The 25,115-nt window shown below is 30.8% G+C and overlaps 2 protein-coding genes across 3 annotated transcripts in view; both read right to left on the reverse strand.

Annotated features, from left to right (window-relative positions):
- The window catches only part of LOC145290427 (serine/threonine-protein kinase NLK-like), a 244,202-nt gene extending 237,728 nt beyond the window's left edge, over positions 1 to 6,474 (reverse strand). For both annotated transcript variants that reach the window (XR_013869317.1, XM_080136487.1), the window contains exon 1: positions 6,146 to 6,474. Coding sequence is in view for 1 of the 2 variants with exons in the window: in XM_080136487.1 (XP_079992613.1) it covers positions 6,146 to 6,333 (188 nt within the window). In the remaining variant the exon portion in view is untranslated. The remainder of the gene's footprint in view (positions 1 to 6,145) is intronic.
- Positions 6,475 to 7,305: 831 nt separating this feature from the next.
- LOC145303477 (uncharacterized) overlaps positions 7,306 to 25,115 on the reverse strand; it is a 43,015-nt gene continuing 25,205 nt past the window's right edge. The window contains exon 3 of the mRNA XM_080144837.1: positions 7,306 to 8,185. Within this exon, the coding sequence (XP_080000963.1) occupies positions 7,992 to 8,185 (194 nt within the window). The 3' untranslated portion in view covers positions 7,306 to 7,991. The remainder of the gene's footprint in view (positions 8,186 to 25,115) is intronic.

Raw genomic sequence — 25,115 nt, forward strand, 5'->3', positions numbered from 1 at the left:
ACTTAAATCATTCGTTGACATCTATGCTGATGACACGACCATCTGTGGCAACACATCAAAGGCCATAAATGACAAAGTTCTGATTCTCTCTCCTCTGATTTTGAGCGCATTGTACAGTGGGAGAAGAGGTTGCTGGTTACTTTTAATGCACCCAAAACCAAATCAACACTCTAATCCCCATCTGGCATCAACTGAAATGGATGGCTCTCGTCTTGGGGAGGCTCCATGTTTTGACAAGCTTCTGGGTTTGACCTTTACTTCTGATCTGAAATGGAACACGTGGTCTGTTGCCAAGGATACTGGGAAAATGGTGGGATCCTTCTACCGCTCCAGAAGATATTTCACTACTGATGCAATTCTCTATCTGTATAAAAGCCAAGTACGTCCAAGGATGGAGTACTGCTCAGACTGCTGCCACATCTGGGCAGGAGCTGCTAAAAACAGTCTATCCTGCCTTGACAGAGTACAAAATAGACTTCGTAGCTTAGTGGGGAATGTCCTTTTCTCTTCCCTGCAACCTCTCTCTCACAGAAGAGACGTTGGGAGCCTGTCTTTGTTTTATCATTATTCCCATGTCAAGTGCTAGTCTGAGCTCCAGTCTCTGGTCTCCCCTCGCCAATCTTTCACGAGAAACACCTGTCTAGCTGAAACTACTGTCAGTTTTCCCCACTCTTTATCTGTGCCTAAATCAAAACGTAGATTCCATGAATAAAGCTTCTTTCTTAGAAGTGCACGTCTGTGGAACTCTCTTCTATTTGCCTGTTTCCCACCTGACTACAACTTGGATGTCTTCAAGTCCAACATAAACAAATTCCTGACAAACCGCTCTCTTAAGACACCCTATCTCATTGATTACTTACTGTACACTAGGCACCGCCAAAACTGGGGGGGCAGGTCAGTACTTTTTGACGGACCGTCTTTTTAAAAATCTACCAAAAATCAGGTAATTATCCGATCAATACGAAATTTTCAGCGATTGTTAGGAGAATAATGAACTTTATAACAGTGTACTTATTTTTCATAAACGATATGTATATATTTTTTTTTTTTTTGCTTACAAACCCCCCCCCCCTGTTTTGAAATGGGAACAAATATGCTTAAAATAATCATCTGAAACTGAACAAAACATATTGTGTTGTTGTAACGGACAGAATTATAGATTTAAAAAAAAAAAAAAAAAAAAAAAAAAATTGTTTGCATACCTTATTTTGACGTCTGAATATCAGAACTTCGATTGTGTTTAATTATCCCGCTTTTGAGTTTTGAAGTGTGAAATTCGGTGAATATGTTAAGTAAAATAATTAATTTAAGTTAAGCAAAACAAAAAAAATTTTTTTTTAATATTTATACGAAAAAAGCCATTTTAAAATTTTTGATAAATAAATTAACAATTTTTTTTTAGCGAGCCGAATAATGCATGACCATTATTAAACAGGGCATGCTTTGAATAATCGATACAGAAAAAAAAACATTCGATAAATATTGTGCCCTTTGTGTTAAAAATAGCATCATTTTTTTCGATCCCGTTTGAAAACGTTTGCCGCCTTTCGACTACGGTGGACCAAACGCACTGAAATAATTTTTTTTTTATTCTGCTTTAAATTGCCCCCCCCCCCATTTTGGGGAGCCTAGCCCCCACACACATACACATTAAAAACCAAACTCATACAAATGGTCACCCATCTGGTACTGGCCAGCCTCAGCTTAATAATACATTGAAATTTTCGTCACTGAAAAATAAGTTTTTTTGGCCTGTTTGGTCTTCCATAGTTTTCTTATCAAAACGAAAACGTAAACAGAGTCGATCTCTGAACTCTACGTAGATGCGAAATATCTGGTTACCTATATGAATAAGTGGAATTATTTGAAATTCCGGTACTTATATTATAATATTTTTGCATATTCTCTTAGAAAATCATCCTAAATCTTAGTTAGACAATAAATAAATAAATTAATTATTTCAAAAACCCTTTTTTTTTAATATTTAAATACGTTTTTTGTGCAAGACAAAAAATGTCAATTGTTAACTTTTTGGGAAAATTTAACATTTAAAATTGAATTAAAAATAGTAGAAAAAGTTTTACATTATTCTGTTTTCTATATGATAAAATTCAGGGTTTTATCTTTCTGGAAAAAAAAAGTTACTCAGAAATAATGGATTTTAATAAATGTAATTTAGTTTTGAAAAACAACAACAACTTGATTTTGCGGCCATTTTTGGCGGTGCCTACTGTACACGCAATAACCCTTATCCCCGAGTGGCTTCCGGGCCTTGATAAGTGGTGACCTCCATGTAAAAAAAAAAAAAAAAATTCTAAAACAAAAGATACTCATTCAACCTGAATACTAACTCTAAGTTCAATGTATTAATCAAGAACGGTTTCATGTTCCATTAAAAAGATGCAAATTTTATTGTAGAGATTATTGTCTGATTTATCGATTAGTGCAAATCATTGACGTAAAAAGTTTTGTTCATAAAATATCTTGCTTTTATGAACAATTTTTGTGATTTGTTCAAAATTTTATGCTTTTCAATATCAAAATGATTTAAGATTTGTATGTGATTATGAACAAAACAATTTTGAAATAAAAACAAAATCAACACGTTTCAATTCAAAAACATTGTTTGCTACATTTATGAATCAAAATCCAATTGGATTCTTTAATAACAGACACGAGGGGGAGGAGTAAAATGAAATAGTGTCAATACGGTTTCGTCAATATTCCAAATAGCTAAAGAAATAACATTAAAAACGTTGTACACGTAAAACACCAAAAAAAAATATAGTCGCCATCTTATAAATTTATAAGATGATAATTTATGATTTCAGTTATGGAAGAACTATGACTAGTACAATTATATAAAGTTGAGTTATCGTTTGGTTTGTTAGCTAGCCTCTTGACTAAAAAAAAAAAAAAAAAAAAATTTTTTTTTTTTTTTTTTTAAATGGTGATTATAGTTTGTCATCTTTTCTAATGATATCCGTACAATGAAACTTGACTCTTAATGTTAAAGCAAAGTCTTTTTTTTTTTTTTTTTTTTTTTGTTTGGTTTTAAATGTTTCTATTTCTAATTTTCTTACGAAGTGTAAAAATACAAATGCGGCATGTTTAATCCACAAAAACTCAGTTTGTAAACAAAAAAGGTGTTTTGTTTCGATACTTATGCAGAATACGAACCGTGCTGAAATAACATTTAGAACCCGGTTTTTAACATGAGGAGGAGGGTGTCTTAAAAGTATTCTGTACTTTCATCTAACAATTTATAATAAAAAGATACCGTAAAATTAATTTAACTTGAAAATCCATCTAAAACAAATACTACATATGTACCGGAGTTTATTCTGAGCAAAGAGTGGTTCTTTCATACAATAGGGGCGCAAAATGTAACAAAGTATTTTAAGCCAGACTCCAGTTTATTCGTTAAATTTCAAAATGGTTTCGAAGTGTCATAATAGAAAAATACAAGGCAGCCATTTAAAATGTATCAGGTTTAAATGTCTGTTTACTATCGTGAATCTTCGAACTTGATTTTAAAGTCTTTAAAGTGACGAATCGAAGGTAATTTTATTGCTTAAAATAGGTTAGAATTTTAAATGGCACAAGTTCGGTTCATTTTGTGCTCCTAAACCTCAATTTTTTTCACGCGACCCAGTTGTACCAAAGAACCTTTTTCTTGAAAGTCCTTTTTATCACCTTATCAAATTAAATGAAACAAAAACATGCAGGTGTTCGTTTTTGAGATATGGATGAAAAAAAAAAAAAAAAAAAAAAAAAAAAAACGGAATAGAGGCCGCACCATTTGAGGGCTTGGCAGACTGAACGAGAATCAATCACTCCAGCCGGGCAGCCCCCTATAATTTTAATCGGTATTATTCTGCAATTGGTATTTTTTACAATCTAATCCGGCGTAATATAAACATCCAAAACCTCCCCATGTTAAGAACGGTTTTCGGAATAAACACACCTTCGAAAACTGTACACTAAAATATACTATAAAAATTATAGGGGGGGGGGTGATTATCGTTCAAGTCCGCTGGGGCTTTTTTTACCTTCACCTCAATCCTCCAAAATATATTGTGTTAAAAATAACACTTAATATATATTTTGGAAAGAGGGGGTGAAGGTACACACTCGTTAAAGTCCACTTCTCCATAGAAACATTAACATGAGGTGTGAGGGAGGCGTTTGTTAACTATTTTGTGCAGTCATATTTTTTATGTAGATTTTGGAGTCTGAAAATTTTAAAGATTTATTTTAATGTACCGTTAGATTTTTATTGTAACACTGTAACAGTGACTTCACAGCGGAAACGTCTTACTTCAATCACAAAGTCAGTGTCCATTTTTCAATGAAAATATAATTAGGCTCCACCACCCGCTGGATCAAAATTTAAAATTTTATTTTCCGATAATCGGTACTTATGCAGAATACGGATCGTGCTGAAATAAAGCTATTATTTAGAAATATTAACGTGGTGTTTTGTAACTATTCTGTACTTTCACCTAACAATCTAGATTCAATTTTTACAATATGACACTTATGCGGATTGCGGCGCATGCGCTTATTGTATAGTGCTGAAATAACGTTATTTAGAAAGCTATTCTTAACGTTTTGTATTTTCACCTAATAATTTTATAAAAAAAATATCGTGAAACTTGAAAATACTATTAAAAATAGCACCGTCTCTATTCTGTATAAGTACCCGATAATTAAACTAAATGTCCAAATCAAATAATTTGGATTTTTGGTGCTTATGCACTTATGTTACCGTGCTATTTTTAAAAATAGTATTAAAGTTAAATTCAAGTCTTACGATATATTTTTATAGTTGGTAGGTGAAAGAACGGTATTTTTTTTTTACGACCTGACCTAGCATCTCCACCATGTTAAGAACGGCTTTCGAGGTTGGGGAGGTGTTTATTCCAAAAGCCGTTCTTAACATGGGGAGGTTGGAGTGTTTATAATACGCTAGAGCACGTCATAAAAATTTACCGAAAGAGCCTATTAGTTACAAAACGCCCAGCCCTCCCCATGTTAAGAATGGCTTTCAGTAAATTTTTACCTTGTTTCCACCTTAACATTTTCCTTTAAAAAGGCTTTTTGGTGCTAATGCAGAGAGTGGATACGCGCTATTTTTTAAATCGTATTTCTACGTTTAATTAAAGTTTTATGATATGCTTTTTTATTCAATTGTAAGGTTAAAGTACAGAATAGGTACAAAACACCCCCCCTCCCCAAATAAGAATGGCTTTTTAAATAACGTTATTTCAGCACGGATCACTATGCATGAGTACCGGCTTTTTCAGGTTTTTGGGTATGCTGAAGACGAATATCGCATTTTTTTCGGATATTAATTCCTAATGAAACTGCTGGTGGCCCTCTTCGAACGCGCAAGCGCGCTTTTGCGTGTAAATGCCACTCTGAAAAACTACGCGTGTGCTTATTTATGGTGGAAACCAGGTATAAACTTAAACATATTTTAGGCATTTATTAAAGTATAGACAAAGAAAAAAAAGGTACTAGTACAGAGAGTGATCCGGACGTAAATAATAACATTATTTAAAAAGCCATTCTTAACATGGGGAGGTTGTTTTGAACCTATTCTATACTTCACCCTTACAACTGAATTAAAAAAACAAAACTTTAATTAAACTTGGAAAAAAGATTTCAAAAATATCGCGGATCACTTTCTGCACTAGCACCGAAAAAAAAAAATACCAAACAAATAACTAACCAAAGGCAAATTACTCTTCTACCTACCTGGATAAGTATTGTGACGTAACTTATTTTAAAGTGTTTATTCACTTCGAAACAAGCGATGTCTCGTGTTACGTAAGAACGAGAGGAAAATGGCGGACATAAGTCGGCTCGATAATCACTTAAAAATTAAAAATACTGGTAGAAACCCACCGAATAAAGGTCACGGTAACATTTGTTATATCTTGATTGTTCCGTTATCTATAGTAATAAATGTCCTATCTTTTAATAATCCCCATCTCCCTCACTCCGACACATTGGATTCGTAAAACTTCGAAAGTGATTTTAAAACGTTTTAAAGTTTAATTCTATTCCAGAACTTCAGAGAGAGAGAAAAAAAAGGGAACATTTCATGAAACAATAAAAGTAAAAATTTAATAATTACCAGACTACTCCGAATGCTCCGTATCCTATCGGCCTGTCCGGCTGGATATCCTGTGCGGGTACAACCTGATAGTAGGGGACGGCCACGGCGGCCAAAATGGCCTGCTGAGAGGGCGCCTGCGGAGTGCTCGTTGGGGCCCCCTGAAAAGCCATCATATGACGAGTGTGTCTGTGCCCGACAACCGCCATAACCTGACCAACAAGGTTACCTTTTTTTTAAGGGGGGGGGGGGTATCTTAAAAAAAAAAATAAATAAAAAAAGGGGATTTTAAAAAATATTTTTCTTAGAAAATCGTTGTTTGGTTAGGCTAGCTTGGACATCTTTTTAGAGAGAAAAAATAACTCTCAGTAATAGAATATAAAGAAACTATTTTCTTTTTAGAAAAGAAAATATTAAGATGATAATAGTGAAAGAATAGCAAGAATTAAATAATTTTTTTTTTTTTTTTTTTTAAATTGGTAGCCAGATACTCCTTGTTCTCGTAACCATCTCCTTGCTTCTCGGGTAACAAAAGTGGTTGTGTTTCTCGTATAATCCTGTTTTTTTTTTTTTTTTTTTTTTTTTTTTTTGTTTTTTTAAAAACTTCCTTTAAACAAGGAGGTGGGGAGATCAGAAGATAAGAAATATTCCGTTTTTGTTTTTACATGGAATTTAAATGTAAGAAATTAAAATTTTTGTATGTGCGCGTGGCCCGTGGGAAAAGTTATTAGTTAAATAATAAAATCCATTTTCAGATTTTATCTTACAATTTTTATATATATATATATATATATATATATATATATATATATATATATGACCTGAGATGAACTAAAAATATGGAATGGTATACTTTTTGGTAAGATGCATTTTTAGAAGAATTATGAAAATGAATATATTTTAAAAATAAATAAACATTAAAAATTGTTGAAAAATGGATGAAGTGGAAAAGACGCGTGCTTTTAGCGTTTTTCTGATTTTTTTTTTTTTTCTTTTTTTTAAATAGATGATGTAGTCCAGACTTTCAGGGCCGTATGGAGGCGTTTTTATTATTTGAATTATTATTTTTTGTTTTGTTTAGTTTTGTTTCGGGGTGTTATGGATGGTAAATGTAAATATATTATATACACACACACATACAAAAAAAAAAAAAAATGTAACTAAGGCTCACATATTAAATATTCCATTTTTTTTCGCCGTTTTAAAACATTTTATATTCCTTTGTGTAAAATCTCAGGTCCTCGCGTTAATATCCAGCTTCCAGTTAGAGGTTTCATGTGTATTCAAATTTTGGGTAGAATCTTTTTTTTTTCTTTTTTTCCAGTGTGGCAAGGTGCTCGCTGTGAATAGTGTAGTACAATAGAGGACAGACAAAAGAGGAAATGGGAGACAAAAAAATAATATATTTAACTAGGGGCTAAGGAAGGTCCGGCCACAACTGTTTTTATTTCTTCATTCTTCAATCTTGACGCTCTTCCCGTCACAGGAGCCGGCTTTGTTCTTTTAACACTAAATCTATAATAATAATGATCCACATTTAGTTTGCGTTGCACACAGAAAGCGTCCAGTAGTGGATTTTAAAATCATTACACACGTTGGTGATTTTTAAATATTAAAAAAAAAAAAATCCTTGAAGTTTTTTTTTTTTTTTATTTAATTTTTTTTTTTTTTTTTTTTTTTTTTAAGACTTTCAATAAATAAGAGATCCGATCCGCTGTTTTTCCAGTTGCCTTGCTTCTGTAGTTTGTCTCCCTTCCTTCTCCGGGTACGAGCTTTTAATGTAAATAAATTGGGGACCTTTGTTGGACCCCCAAAACTGCCCAATATGGGCAAATACAAGCGAAAAACTGTCTGGCTGTTCTCCAGTTTAACGCCGGACGCCCGTCTGCGGGTGCATGCGTACGTGTGTGACAAGCTGGAGGAAGGGGAGGCCAGTGAGCATAGTTTCCTCTTTCTTCTCCCGTTTGCCAGTCCCCCTCTCACGGTGTCTCTCTTTGGTAACGTTCCTCTTCCGGTTGAGCTTTTGTTGTTGTTGCTGCTGCTGCTTTTCGCGTGTTACAACTACAAAGGAGATACAAGCATTTAGAATAAAAGCGAATCACAAATTAAAAACATATTTAGCGTTAAAAGTTCATACACACACACACACACACACACACATATATATATTGACCCTATATATGCGTGTGTGTGTGTGTTAACAATGGGTGTATCAGTCACTGTATATATAACAATGTATATATAAAAATATTTATTTGCAACAATATGTATAAATAAACAATACAGTTTTATAACACTATGTAAACAATATTTATAACAATATACATAATTTAAACGGGGGTTAGAGCAATTTTCTAGTGTATTTTAATGTCATAGTAAAATTACTAATTTAATTAAAATATTTAAATCATTATTAAATCACGTTCCAAATAAAGCTCATACACAAAGGTATTAAAGTCGTTTACAACTGTTGCAAGACGATGTTTATGTTTATTTTAAGTCATATAATTAAACATAAATAATTTTCAGAAACATGAACTTTTTTTAGAACAGAATTTTCGTAAGTACTAAGAAAAGAAATCATAACAATGTCCACAAAATTTCAGTTTCCTTTAAAAACCAAAACAAAGCACACGAATTGTTAAATATAGCTGGAAGTTGTTGTAAAAGAGCGAGCGAAATTTGGGACGGCTGAGGGAGAGCATTTGAGTTTGAGATTTTTGTTGTTTATTGCGTTGTGGTTTTATGGTGTTCGAGGTAAATGTAACACATTTTGGAAAGAAAGCACAAACGTCATATCTTGATCAACAATTGATCAACACCACTCTGGGCCTCCACCACATCCTTCAGGTGGGACGAGTCGCATGTTCAGATCAGATCAGCTCTTTATTATAGCAGAGCACAAATAAGGATGCATGTACATGCACATACAATTTCATGCATATATGGTGGAATGATAAATTGTCACACTAGAAAGGACAAAATGGTTCCATTTCTGTTACATAAGAAGGGCTGTCCCCTTCTCATGTAAGTAAGAAGGCAGACTAGATAAGTGAAAATGATATTAGGAAAAGGCCAGAATCAAACCCTGTAGGCAAGTGTTAAAAGATAATGGATAATTGAAATCATAGGAATGCAGTTGATTGTTAATTCTTTTAGAAATAGCTAAATATTATTTATGTATGAGATAGAGCGATTGTCCATTCTTTTAGAAATAACTGGATATTAAATATGTCAGTTAAAAGAATGGACAATGCGAGTTTATAAATTAAAAATAGGTTAAATGATACAATATAATTTACAGATTTCTTGTGTTTATGAGAGGTGTTAGATATATGTGCAAAGGGCACGAGTAAATTGAAATGTGATAAAGTGACATTGTTTAACAGCACACCTCTGACGTCATAAACAAAGGAGATTCTCAATATATTGAGATGGGGTTTAAAGTTAGAGATAATCAGACAATCAGAATCACAGTCACAGTGATAGAGTCAGTTAGAGATGAAAGTCCGACAGCAACTCAGTGGAGCTGATGCCTTTAGAGGCGAAGGGGGAAGAGGAGACCATGTAGTTGAAAAGAGTTGAATCCCTGATACCATCAATCGGTTGGCTGATGAATAAAGAAATCATCATATAACAGGGACTCATAATACAGATAATAATAATATTTGTAAACTGTTGTCTTCGTCTGTCATCACTTCACCAACTGAAAAGATAAATGTGCTTTGTCTATCATCTTAAATGAACTTTGTATAACCCTCTTCCAAGTAATGTGCTTCCTTCATCATCAATAATGTATCTCCCTTCCTCTGCGGTAACAAGAACTTTTGTATAAATGTTCCAGCTCCGTAATAATAATATGAAGTCCCCAAGAATTGCCACAGTCGTCGTCGTGATGTAAACAGATATAGATGTCATTATTATCTGTATTATGAGTCCCTGTTATATGTTGTTCCAATATGTACTCTGACTATTCAACATTTCCATTTGATGAAAGCCGGTTTTCTTTTTTTGTTGCAAACCATTTATTGGCAAGTTGTGTACAAATTCCAAAAGAAAGTGACACAATGTTCAACAAGCAAGATCAAAGATGCACCGCTGTACAACTCATGCTCTCTACCGATCCAAGTTATGAAAACAGGACCATTGTCAGTACCCTTAAAATCCAAATCGGCACAGTTCCACTCTTGAGGGCACAGCTCAATGAAGTTTCTGGCCCCGGTTATGATCTTTGGTTTCAAATGAAGGCCACATCATGTCACTTGACATCTTCAAAGTTGACTTGAAAGTCAACAATAAAGTGTACCTGGATGTGCTGAAGAGTGTGATGATCTCCTGGTGCAATCAGGTGGCTACTGGCAGACCTTGGGTGTGGCAGCAGAACTCAGCGCTGACCCACGTCCAAAGAGACCCAGGCTTGGCTTCAAAAGGAATGCTACGACTTTGTACCCTTCTCTCATTGGCCCTCCTCCTCCCCTGACCTGAACCCGCTAGACTACTTTGTTTGATCATACGTTGAGAACATCACCAACATGACCTCCTACAACACCAAAGCCAGCCAGATCGCCTCCATCTGCTAAGTATTTGCCGAGCACCTACTGGCGCTTGTGGAAAAGACATGCTCCCAGTTGCTGACCCATATGGTGATTGAGGCTGAAGGCAGTTACATTGAATAGATGTCAGCTTTACTACATACTCAAGTTACCTGAATTGATTTTTTCAATAAAAGTTTTAAAATAAAGCTGTAGTGTTGTTTTTTGGCGGGTGAAAAATGTATTGTTCCACTATGTATAAAAAAAATGTATATATTTTGCATTTAAGTAAGTACACAATTTATTTGTGTATTTTCATCATCCAATAAATGGCTATTAAGAATGATCAATCATGAACAATATTGTAGTAAAACTGGTTATTTATATAGTCATCATGATTATATCTGATGGTGTCTATTTTTAAGGTGCTGTTTTACACTTGGCTTGAAGGAGTTCCACTGTACCTACATTTATTAAACAATCAATTTGTGTATTATATTTACTTAAAATTTATGTACATATAAATTAAAAAAAATAATATCTGCATTAAAGGTGGGGGTTATCTAATGTTTACCTCTATGGACTTTGATATTAAATTTTTTTTAGCTATACTCTAATATAAATCTTTATTATATCTAAAATTTATGGTAATCTCATATCTCTAATTTAATAATTTACCGAATTGCTAAACCTTATTATTTCTAGTTTTTTATTGAGACATACCAACAGGATGCATCTTAAAATTTATATGATTTTGCCTTTTTTAATATTTACAATTCTATTGTTCATGTTTTTTTGTTGTTTTTTAATATAAGCTCCAAAAGTATTAGGAAAGTGGATTATTATTTCCATATCTTTCATAGTTTAAGGGCCCCATATAGAAAGGAACAAGCCCCAGAAATGAAGCACTCTAGATTGATATATTTTATTAAAAATATATTTTTTAAGTGTCCACTTATTTATATGTATTTTATTTAAATATGCTTTGTTTCTTACATCAAAAACTTACCTTGTCTTTTGTTTTATTAAAAAAGTTTTGTAAATATATTAAAAAAGGTACTCTATATATAAAAATAAATCTTGATCACAAAAATCCGCACACGTCTATTGTTAGTAATGTCACTAAATAGGGTTCCCGGGTGATATGAGAAAAATAAGGTATTAAAAATGTTTGTTATCTTAAACATTATTACATGAGGAGTCATTTTGTGTAAAAAGTTTATTTATTTTACCCATCGAAACTTGAGAAGTGCATGATTAAATATGTGTAAATATTTAATAAGCAAAAAATCAACATGGATTCTCATAGACCAAGAAGCAGCCGTGACCTTGCTATCAAAATCTAAGATCAATTTAATTGATTTGATTTGGGAATAGTAAGTAGGTCAGCCCCTGAAGTGATTGTTGCAGGTGATACCCCTTAGACAAGTTAAAAGGTACAGTGACAAAGATGACTACAGACTTCCTTCCCCATTTCTTGAGTGGACCACCTAATTGTTTATTTTTGAATAATATTTGTAATTTTTACATTTACAGAAAATAAATGATAAAAACCTCAAAAACAAACTAAGATCAATTCAAAATGGAACGAATTAACGGAACTTTGGGGAATTTGATTAGTTCATATATTTATGAATTTATGTGGAGAGAGCGAGTGGTACAAATATATTCGGCGGAATTCTTTGCTGCATCGCATGCATTTTATGACAAGTCAAACAATTTTTATTTTTAAAGAAAATCTAGTTTTAATTTAAAATGAAAAATAATTTAAGTAGAATAAATGCACGTGATGCAGCAAAAGATTTCACCAAAGTTATTTGTGCCACTCACTCTCTTCACATAAATTCATAAGCATACAAACTAAACAAATTCATCAAAGTCCTGTTGATTCGTTCCGTCTTGAATCGATCTTAGTTTTTGATCAAAAGGTCTATGCTGCTTTTTGGTCTACGAGCAGCCATATTGTTTTTTGTTATTTGAATGTTTACATATGTTTAATCATGCATTTCTTGAGTTTCGATGGGTAAAATACATTAACTTTTTATACGAAATGACTCCTCATGTAATAAGAAACATTTTTAATACCTTATTTTTCTCATATCATCCGCAAACCCTATTTTGTGACATTACCCTATTGTTTTATATTTGTATAGAGAGGGCATGTGTATGTGCAAAGGTCAACCGGTGTTGATCGAAATCTATTCTTTGGGGAGGGGGGGTCGATTGGGCGTCTTTATTCTTGTCGTGATTCAAATTTTGTAATTAGAAATGCAATAGCATTTAAATTATTTAAAAAATGTATTTGCAAAACAAATAGCTTAGTTACAATATAAATTCAACCAGTATGCACTTCGTTTCTTCGTAAACAAGTTATTTAAATCTTTTGTCAATAGTTCACAAAAAAAATAAATTATTTGGTAATTTTTTTTTAATTGAAAGGAATTTTTTAGCATTTAAACTATTGAATAGAAAGTCGTTTCAATCTTTAAAGTTTTTAAATCCTTATGTATTAAAAGATTGAAAATTTTGAAAATATTTACATCCAGTCATTTCATAACTAGAGATTAAAATATTACCTCAACAAAATTAATTATAGTTTTTATGACAATTTGGTAAAATTAATAATTAAATAACCAAACGATATATTAATAATTAAATTTAACTTTCAAACCCATATTTAAAAAATTATAATTTGGTAAAGAAAAACAGCATGGTAAAAGCAAAAAACTGAAACAAACAACAACAACAAAAAAAAAAAATGTAAAAAGACTCTCGGGTAGATCAGCTAGTTTTAACTAATAATCAAAGCGACCGTTGAACATCATACATACTTTACTTCTATGCCTGAAGATGACATCATACCGTAGAAACTTGAGTTTTAAATAAAGAAAGTTTAAATAAATATTTATTTCCAAAAATCCTTCTACATTGTATAAATTTCTTAAACTTATAAATTCCAATTATTTATACAATGCATATATAAAGCGGAAAAATCTATAATAAATTTAATAGTTTTACATTTTTATGCCATTTATTTTTTCATACAAAATGATTGGCCCTATTATCAAGTGCTTGATTACTGAAATAAAATTCGGTGTTTCTATAGTATAAAGACGAAACAAATATTGAATTCCAAGTAAAACAAATGGTACCTACGTAATTAACAGTTATCAAATATTTCGAATAACGATTATATAGAAAAATAATTATTTATGAAAAAAGAAATTTGTAAAATCACGCTTTTCACTACATAAATCAAAAGAAAATATTTACCTCCCCTGTCAGAAATGTCATAAGTTTTGAATTTCTATGAGAAATTCATATCACGTGACGCAGTAAAAAAAAAAACCTGTCGTGCAAATCCCAAACTGTTTTTCCTGAATAATTATTTTTCTATCTTATCGTTTTTCATAATATTTGGATATTTTACCATTCGATACTTGACAAATACGTAGGTACCATTTGTTTTACTTGAAATTCAATATTTTTTCTTCTTCATACTGTAGAAGAACCTGAAATTTTTACAAAAATGAAATAGTATGAAAGTGTATAGCATGGAGTTTTATTTAGAATTCCTTAGGGCTTCCAATATTTGTTACCATCTTTCCAAGCCACTTGAAAATCGCATCAACTAATTTTATAAGTACCATATTTTTGCTAATAAGTTATCATTTTATGAAAGCTAAATAACGTCTCGGAGATACTGATTAAGGAGATGGAGATAGATTGGCTACAGCACTTTTTCCTCTTCTGATAAAAACATTGCTCATGGAATGTGAAGACTAACGGACAAAATAGCGAGAAAACAAGAGTTATGAGCGTGCTCTTCTCTGCTCTATTGTTATTTTCATGGCAGGTGCTCGACTGAGCTTCAATCTATACCCCCTTCTGTAAAACATTTACAACAGAAACTCATTTAGAGCTATGACTATCAACAGTTTCCCTCCCCTCCTCTCTCTTTCTCTCTCTCTCTCTCTCTCTCTCTCATATATATATATATATATATATATATATATATATATATATTTATATATATCTATTTTGGTATAAAGTGTCCCCTTTATCCCTCAACTAAATGTATGCATATCCTTACATGACTCATTCTTTATTTTCCAATATATGGTATTTGTGAATTCATTTTCCACTCTTACTGTCTCATTCATATATATATATATATATATATATATATATATATATATATATATATATATATATATATAAAAGTGAACGTGTCTGTCTGTCTGTCTGTGTACATTTCACTACGCAATAACTCTGTCAATTTTTAGTCTATAGACTCGAAATTTGAAATACCGGGTACTGAGATTTGGGAAAATCGATGTGACGGGTGTCAGCCAGAAATTTGGCTGTTAAGGGGTCAAATTTCAACGATTTGACCTTTAAGAACTCTACCAAACTCCTCCGACAATTTTGGGTCTAGACACTTGAAATTTTAGATATAGGTTCCTTGAACCTGGATCTAACTTAATAAAGTGATTTGAGCCCGAAACTATAAATTTTAAGGGGTCATAATAGGGGTCAAAGTTTAAAAAAATTAACCATTTTTTTGTTTTTTTGCTTTTTTGGCACAGCATACATCTCCAAATACCCGAGCAACGCCGGGCACCCCTGCTAGTATATATATATATATATATATATATATATATATATATATAGAGAGAGAGAGAGAGAGAGAGAGAGAGACAGAGAGGATTATTATATTATATTATATTTTAAGAATTATATTATATTTTAAAAACAATATGTATGCCGCTCCCCATGTGGGGGTACAAAGTTGGTTAAAGGGAAAATTATTCCCAACTTGCATTTAGGTACAAATGTACTTTCGTAAATAATTGAATTCATTCAAAACGTATCGCAAAAATAAAAACAAATAACACATATATATATATATATATATATATATATATATATATATATATATATATATATATATATATATATATATATAAAATAAAAATTACGATTAAATTTACCAAAATGATCCAAGATGGTAAAACTAAAGTATATTATAAATATTAAAAAATCAATATTTGTAAAGTAATCTCAACCAGATGTAAAAGCTCGATAAAACCAAATAGGAGATAGAACTTATAATAAGAGAAAATAGTTAATAAAACTTGTTAAAAACACTTTGAAAAAGATTTAAAAACATATTTAATTTGAAAAGGAAACACTAAATAAGTGGATAGTCCTTAATCCGCGGAGTTTCAAAGAAATACTTTCCTTCTCATCAGAGGGTAGGAATTAGCAAAATGTGGGATCGGATTTTGCACGCAAAAGTATTTGATGAAACTGCATGTAAGTCAAAAATCTTACTTGATAACAAAAAGTGAAGCATAGGGAATAGGGTGAAGAAAAAGGTGATTTCACGTGAATGGATAGTCTGGTGAAAGGTAAAGTATCCAATGATGGTAAAATCCAAAAATGTAAATCCAAAAAGTTAGTTAAATTTCCATTCGCACAAGTAAAATCCAAGGAAATTGCGTAATTGGAAGATGGTCCAAAATAATCCAAAAGGTCGAAATCCGTGGAATAATTCACAAATAGGTACAAGGAAAAGGGGAAAGAATTCAAATAATATTTTTAAAAGAAAAATAAGATATGCGTTATCTCGGCTGCCGAGACAAGGTGTAATTAAGAAAAATGGATGAAGAAGAAAAGAGAAAAAAATGAGGGAAGAAGAAGAAGAGAGAGAGAAAAAAAGATTGAATGGTGATAGAATTAACTATAAAATAGAAAAGCAAATGTCAAAACGACCCAGACAAGACAACGTTAAAAGGCGGCAAAAATATAGGGCAAAAGAAGAGGTCAACTGAAAGGTACAGGTTATTAAGAAAATATTAGCAGAAGTTATTAAAAAAATAATAATTTAAGGGGAGAGGATGGCCGGTATTGGAAAATTCCGGATAAAGCAAGTAAGTATGTAAGTAAATGCATATACTAAAATATAAGTAAATGTAATTAAATATATACAGGATATACCTACACTTTCATATCCTGTATATATTTAATTACATTTACTTATATTCTACTATATGCATTTACTTACTTACTTGATTTATCCGGAATTTGCCAATACCTGCCATCCTCTCCCCTTAAATTTTTTTTTTAAATAATTTCTGCTGATATTTTCTTAAGTAATAACCTGTACCTTTCAGTTGACCTCTTTTTTTGCCCTATATTTTTGCCGCCTTTTAACGTCGTCTTGTCTGGGTCATTTTGACATTTGCTTTTCTATTTTATAGTTAATTCTATCACCATTCAATCTTTTTTTTCCTCTCTCTTCTTCTTCACTTATTTTTTCTCTCTTCTTCTTCATCCATTTTTCTTAATTACACCTGGTCTCGGCAGCCGAGATAACGCATATCTTATTTTTCTTTTAATAATATTATTTGAATTCTTTTCCCTTTGCCTTGTACCTATTTGTGAATTATTCCACGGATTTCGACCTTTTGGATTCATTTGGACCATCTTCCAATTATGCAATTTCCTTGGATTTTACTTGTGTGAATGGAAATTTAACTAACTTTTTGGATTTACATTTTTGGATTTTACCATCATTGGATACTTTACCTTTCACCAGACTATCCATTCACGTGAAATCACCTTTTTCTTCACCCTATTCCCTATGTTTCACTTTTTGTCATCAAGTAAGATTTTTGACTTACTTGCAGTTTCATCAAATACTTTTGCATGCAAAATCCGATCCCACATTTTGCTAATTCCTACCCTCTGATGAGAAGGAAAGTATTTCTTTGAAACTCTGTGGATTAAGGACTATCCACTTATTTAGTGTTTCCTTTTCAAATTAAATATGCTTTTAACTCTTTCAAAGTGTTTTTTAACATGTTTTATTAACTATTTGCTCTTTATATATATATATATATATATATATAGTTCAGAAATTAAAGTTTAAAAAATGAAGAATTTTAGAAATTTAAAGTGGATGTATAAATATTAATACTAATATTTATACAAAACTCCTAACTCGATGAAAATACTCAATATTCGAGATAGAGCATCGGTATATGAAGGTAATTAAAATTTTGCTAATTTTACATTTACAAACAATGGATACAGATTTTTAAAAGATTATTTCCTTATTCCATGGAGTTTCAAAGAATGGGCCTTATCCTCAGAGGAAAAACAGCAAAATAATATTATATAGACTAGCTATAATTTGCTGGTCAGAACATAGATGGTAGGATCTACCTAATTAGCATACGGGGGAGTGTCAACTATATAAATATGGTTGGTACCGTAAAGGCGGGAGAGACCCAACGAGAGACTCAGAGAGACACGAGATTGAGAGTTGACGACCACCCAGCCGACACCTTCTCCAGGGACAGTCTCTCTATGATTATACCAATGGACGCTATGTAAATATTTGCATATACTTTTTTGCTCTCAATATATCTGTTCTACTTTACTTCTGTGTTGTAGTTATTTATTCCATGTGTTCAGTTGACCTTCAACAATAGAAAACCTCAAAGACTGAGAGAGTAATGTATTAAAGATAATATAGAATCAAATAGATCAAACTTTGAGGTTTTCTAATATATTTTCTATACATATTAGTGATGGGAAGATTCCATTATTTTTCCAGATTCCAATACAATTACAGATTCCATACAAAATTCCTGATTCCGATTCGTTATAAATCTCTAAATATTTAACTATAAAATTGGTATTTTGTCTCGATTACTGTAACTACACATCTTAAATGTGCATATATTTTCTCAAACATAAAACACACTTGTGATAGATGATCTATAGATTTTAGCTTTACTAGTAATTTAAAATCAATATTTATTATTTTATTATTACTACCAGCAATTAAAATTTTTCTTAAACCAAAATCAAATTAGAAAAGATAATTAAAGGAATCGTTTTGGCATTGGAAAATAGGCACAATTTCCGATTCTGATACCGATTCCAATACCTGAGAAAGTTACGATTTTTTCGGTTCTTGATTCCGATTAATCGTCCCAATACTAATATATCTATCTATCTATCTATCTATCTATCTATATATATATATATATATATATATATATATATATATATATATATATATATATATATATATATACTAGCAGGCTGCCCAGCATTACTCGGTCGTAAAATACAATTAAGTATGATGTTTTAATCAATACAGATTTTGTATGTATTATTATATTATAATGGACCCAATATATAATAATGATTTAAAAAGTTTAAAAAAAAAAGAAAAAATGACTCGTGCACCACCACCAAGAATCGAAACCAAAAGATTTAGCTTACGATTTACTTTTTCCTTTGACGTTAACGCCTAAGCTATGAAGACATGTTTGCTGCAGAGCTAAAAATTTAAAACATGGAGCAATGACTATTACGTTGCATGTGCATATTCGTAATGCCATCATTCGACCTTTATTTGTAAAATTCCATTTCTCTAATTTTCACACTTTTGCATTGATTTTCCCAAATATAAAGTTTCACATGGGTTCGAATACCATATATATTAAGTTTCATGTCCGTAAACCAAAAACTGACAGAAGAGTTTGGTAAACAACATTTTTAAACAAATATATATATATATATATATATATATATATATATATATATATATATATATGCATACATACATATACATAGAAAGAGGCTTGTGTCTACTTTAACATTTTTACGGAAATATTGCACAAATATAAGTCCTGTAGAATCATAATTAACTAAAGATGATCATCCTATAAGAAAACCGAAAAAACAAATAGGGAAATTATTAAAATGAATGTTTAAAAGAATATACAAATTAGCAAGATCTTTTGCAGATGAATGCAATTCCACGACCCATATATAACAAAGTTATATTTTCTTTTTAAATAAATAGAAAAAACAGGTTTTTAATATGAATATCAATACACAAAAAAACAAATTTATAGGCGTATATATATATATATATATATATATATATGTATGTATTCATTTCATCTGTACTCATTGTTGGATAATTAAACATTCTGTATACTTTCTTTGCAGGTTTTTAATGTTTTTTGAGAATTTGAATTAATTTTCAATAAGATTTCTCTAGTATATATATATATATATATATATATATATATATATATATATATATATATATATATATATATAATCTGGGTAGTTTTTTGTTTATATCCGTTAGAAGCGCTGAGTAAAATTTGAACTACCGTCCACTACATTATGTCGAGGAAGAAGAGGAAAAAAAAAGATTGACAAAGGAGTCTTACTCCGAAATATATTTCTTTAAAAATAAACACCCGTTTATTTATAAAAAAAATTCGCGTTGCAGTTTTGGCTTCAAATGTATTTATACATGTTTTATTCTTCAAATTTCACTCAGCGCTTCTAACGGATATAAACAAAAAAACTACCCAGATTTTCAAAATGCGCAACCACGCTTCACCTATCCGGCTTCATAAAAACCTCGCAGTTAACAACATCACGTGGACTCTTCATCGAACTACCTTCCACTACCTTATGTCGAGGAAGAAGAGGGGAAAAAAAGATTGGCAAAGGAGTCCTACTCCGAAATATATTTCTTTAAAAATAAACACCCGTTTATTTATAAAAAAAATTGCGTTACAGTTTTGGCTTCAAATGTATTTATACATGGTTTATATATATATATATATATATATATATATATATATATATATATATATATATACAGGGTGGGCCAAAATAAGGGTCCTATTTTTAAAAATTTATAAATTCATGTAAGTTTTAAGAAGTGTTTTTCGGCCAAAATTTGTTTTGTTTATTTCAAAAAAATCTCGCAAGGGTCAGGCTACACACACATAAAGTTTGGTGAGTTTAACTTTTATTTTGTGGAAGTTATTCAAATTTAAAGATAGGACCCTTATTAGAGAGAGAGAGAGAGAGAGAGAGAGAGAGAGAGAGAGAGAGAGAGAGAGAGATCACTTTAAATCATATTTCTGAAAAGTTGTTTTGATCCATCTTCTGAATAAAAAAAATTAAAAGTACATCGTCTGCCTATTCAATTTCAACCAAGTGTTACTAAAATGTTTACATTCAGTTTTCAAAATTTTTTCCTGTTATTGTTTTTATCTTTTCTTTGATATGATTTTAATATATTTTTTTCATTTTGTTGGAATATTTCTAGAAATACTTTATTATCATAATACTGGCAATTTTTATCTTGACGAAACAGTTTTAAAATGAATAAACTTATTCACTACACACATTCAGGATCATTCATTCATTGCTATTTTTAAAGGTGATGTAACATATTATGACGTCATTCAACTTTCAGCGGGACATAGACAATTACGTCTCTTGAAAAGTGCATAGACAGTAAAGGAAAAAAATGACAAACAAGTGCGAAATAACATAAACTAACCAAGTTATACATTCAAATACAAATATTTATTTACATAAATACAGGAAAAAGATATGAAACAAAACATCAAAATTTAACATCGGAAAAAGAGATTTAAATAACTAGCTAAGAATAAGTGCAAGATAGATAATTTGTGACCCAAAAAACAGCAATTCTTCCCTCTTTGTCAGAAACATCGCTCATAGAATTTGAGGACTAAGGGACAAAATCGGGGAAGTGAGAGTTACGAGGCTGCCAAAAGTAACCAGTAGGTTTAATTTCTATTCTCTTTAATTAAACACTATTTCAAACTTGAACATGACAGACTGACAAACATGCTATTTCAGACTTGAATGCGATAGATCAATGAAAATATTATTACAAATTAAACCATAAAAGACCGGTGAAATACTATTTTAAACTTGGACATAACAGACGAACAAAAATGCTATTTCAAACTTAAACATAACAGACGAATAAAAATGTTATTTCAAATTTAAACATAATAGACCAATGAATATGCTATTTCAAATTCAAGCATAAAAGACAAACGAAAATATTATTTCAAACTTAAGCATAACAGACCAACGAAAATATTATTTCAAATTTAGGCATAACAGACCAACGAAAATGCTATATCAAATAAAACTATAACAGACCAATGAATACGCTATGTCATACTTAAGCATAACAATCAAACGATAATGCTATTTCAAACTTAAGTAACGAAAATGTTATTTCAAACTTAAGTAAAACATATTAATGAAAATGTTATTTCAAATTTAAGCATAACAGACCAACAAAAATGCTATTCTAAACTGAAGCATAACAAACAAATGAAAATACTATTTTAAACTTGAGTATAACAGATTAATGAAAATACTATTTTAAACTTGAGTATAACAGACAAATGAAAATACTATTTTAAACTTGAGTATAACAAACAAATGAAAATACTATTTTAAACTTGAGTATAACAGATTAATGAAAATACTATTTTAAACTTGAGTATAACAGACAAATGAAAATACTATTTTAAACTTGAGTATAACAGATTAATGAAAATACTATTCCAAAATTTAGCTTAACAATCTAATATAATACTATTTCAATCTCGAGCCTAACAGTCTGGTAAAAATATTATTTTAAATTTGAGCTTAAAAGTTTGTAAAAATACTATTTCAAAATTGAGCATGTCAGGAGATTCTTTTATAGATATTCATGGATGCATTTTAAAAATATATTGAGACATTGAAAAGATAGTCGTCCTTAACATTATATAGTCCTAATCATAGTCATAAATATTGTGTTTTATGTTGTTCTCACCAGCATACTGGAATATTTTATTTATTTGCAAACTTTTATCCTCATCTTCATAGTTGTTGTTTCACGATGTTTCGGCCAACTATTCCTCTAGCAAAAGGTAGAGATTTAACAATTTTCAGTTTTCATTAAAAAAAACAACTGATGATTGCAGTAAAGTAGCAGCTGAACGAAAGGCTGTCCTACGTTTTACTGTCGTTTTTTGCCTGGCTCAAACTTAACCATTGTCGATTTTTGACTCTGTATATATTTTTGTTTTTACTGTTCTTTCATATTTTTCATAAACTTTATCATCGTGTGTATCTAGTGCTTTGTCTTTTAGCATCAATTGGGTATATTTTTGTTTGATTGTTTTTTTTTTCTCTTTTTCACAACTCTATTTTGTTGAGATAAGGTCAAAATAACAGCCACAAGCAAAAGACAGTAAATCAGTCCTTCTTGAACTTCATCGTTTATGAACACATTACAAAAATAAATAAAAGTGTGTGCATATTTATTTGTCTGTGTTTACAGAAATATTTTAGCAAAAGAGCCTTAAATGTCATTCAATATGATTTTAGTGTTAGCTATGATTGGTTAAACAAGATCACATGTAAGGAGAGAGGTGCATTTTTGAAATAGTCAGGTATATTCGCTGGATTTCAGTAGCAGTTACTTAAAGAAGTCTGTCCATTACTTTTGTTTTTATAATTAATAAGGAAACAACAAAAGAAAGCTGTTAGGATTCTATACTGCAACTAACCGACCCTACCAGGGATGATAATTTTCAGAATTAACTGAATATAGTGAATATTTCTTGTTGTCCATGTTCATCCGTTAATACTAAAGCCAACTACAAACTATAAATATTGAAAATCAAGATGTGTCTTGGAGGATCTAGAATCAAATGGAACCATTGAGAAGATTATTGGAAAAGGAATATGAAACAATATTCCAGTATGTTATTTTATTATTGGAGATGAGTAATTTGTATATTTTATCTATTTGTGGACTGTTATCCCCATCTTCAGAGTTGTTGTTGTTTCAAAATGTTTCGGCCAACTATTCCTCTGGCCTTCGTCAGGTGGTTGTCACGGCTAACCACCTGATAAAAGCCAGAGGAATAGTTGGCCGAAACATTTTGAAACAACAACTATGAAGATGAGGATAAAAGTTTGCAAATAAATAAAATATTCCAGTATGCTGGTGAGAACAACATAAAACACAATATTTATGACTATGATTAGGACTATATAATGTTAAGGACCACTATCTTTTCAATGTTTGACCTTTAGTCTAGGAGTAAAGTGTAGTATCAGTTTGATCTCAGAAGGTTATCCTTCGAGGCATTAACTCCTTTTGCATTGTCTTCTGTCCTTTCAGAGTAGAAATGAGTTTACGGTTTATTGCTTGTTGTCTCAGGTGCCCTCAACAGGGAATGTTGATTGAACCGACAAAGCTGATTTTTTAAACCAGATTGCACCATCCTTTTATGAGGAGATCCTAACTATGAACTGATATTACTATTGTACGAGGAAAATAAACAAATCCATGTCAAATATTGGAAAATACTATCCTAACAATTTTTATATGAACTAACAACAAAACACATAAAGTAAAACAATTTCCAGTACATGTTTATATGTATATACTCCTATAATTTTTTTTTTGTGTGTGTATTGATATTCATATTAAGCCACCTTTTTTCTATTTATTTAAAAAAAATACAACTTTCTCATATATGAGTCGTGGAATTGCATTCATCTGCAAAAGATCTTGCTAATTTGTATATTCTATTAAACATTCATTTCAATTAATTCCTTATTATTTTTTTCGGTTTTCTTATGGGATGATCATCTTTAGTTAACTACTACACTATCCGTGACCCCTTGAGTCAGTAGGTTATATTAGCTATGGAATTAATGTATGAGTGTGACACTTGTGACATGAAGAAAATAGTTGTTTGTGACAAAACAGAAACATTTCTATGAAAGTATATTAAAATGAAAAAAGAATACAGATTTCTATGAGACGTTCTGTTGATAATTGTTTATTTTTGAAAAAAAAAAAAACAAACAAACTTACAGCCATTGAATTATAAGTTGTTTGCCACATTTATAGGTAAATGTGCACTGAACAGATACCATAATACTTAAAGTTAAATTAAAATTTTAATATATCTTTTAATTTAAACGCGAACAAAAAACAATTTGGATGCTGAAAACATACACAGTAAAACAATACATTTTATTGTTGCGTTGATTATTTATTTGTAACGCAAATTAAAAAAAAACATATATATAAAAGGAAGGCAGTGGGTAAATCGCCATTGTAAAATGCTCTTATGGTTGTCAACGGGTTAAAGTAGATATATTTTTGAGGAAATTGCGTTAAAATAACTTAAACGTAATACGGAAATGAACAATGTGAAAAAAAAAGCAGAAAGTATTAACAATTGTTTATTTGGATAATTTAAATGCGAAAAAAAAAACAATTGGGACGCTGAAAACATACACAGTAAAACAATACATTTTATTGTCGCATTGATTATTTATTTGTAAATATGTTTTTTTTTAATTTGCATTACAAATAAATAATCAATGTGACAATAAAACGTATTGTTTTACTGTGTATGTTTTCAGCATCCCAATTTTTTTTTTTTTGCATTTAAATTATCTAAATAAACAATTGTTAATACTTTCTGCTTTTTTTTTTACATTGTTCCTTTCCGTATTCTGTTATGGGTTTATGTTTATGTACGCATGTGCAACCGGAA

This window comes from Euprymna scolopes, chromosome 2 (assembly GCF_053919585.1).
Source record: "Euprymna scolopes isolate OS-2025 chromosome 2, ASM5391958v1, whole genome shotgun sequence".
NCBI classification, from domain to species: Eukaryota; Metazoa; Mollusca; class Cephalopoda; order Sepiida; family Sepiolidae; genus Euprymna; species Euprymna scolopes.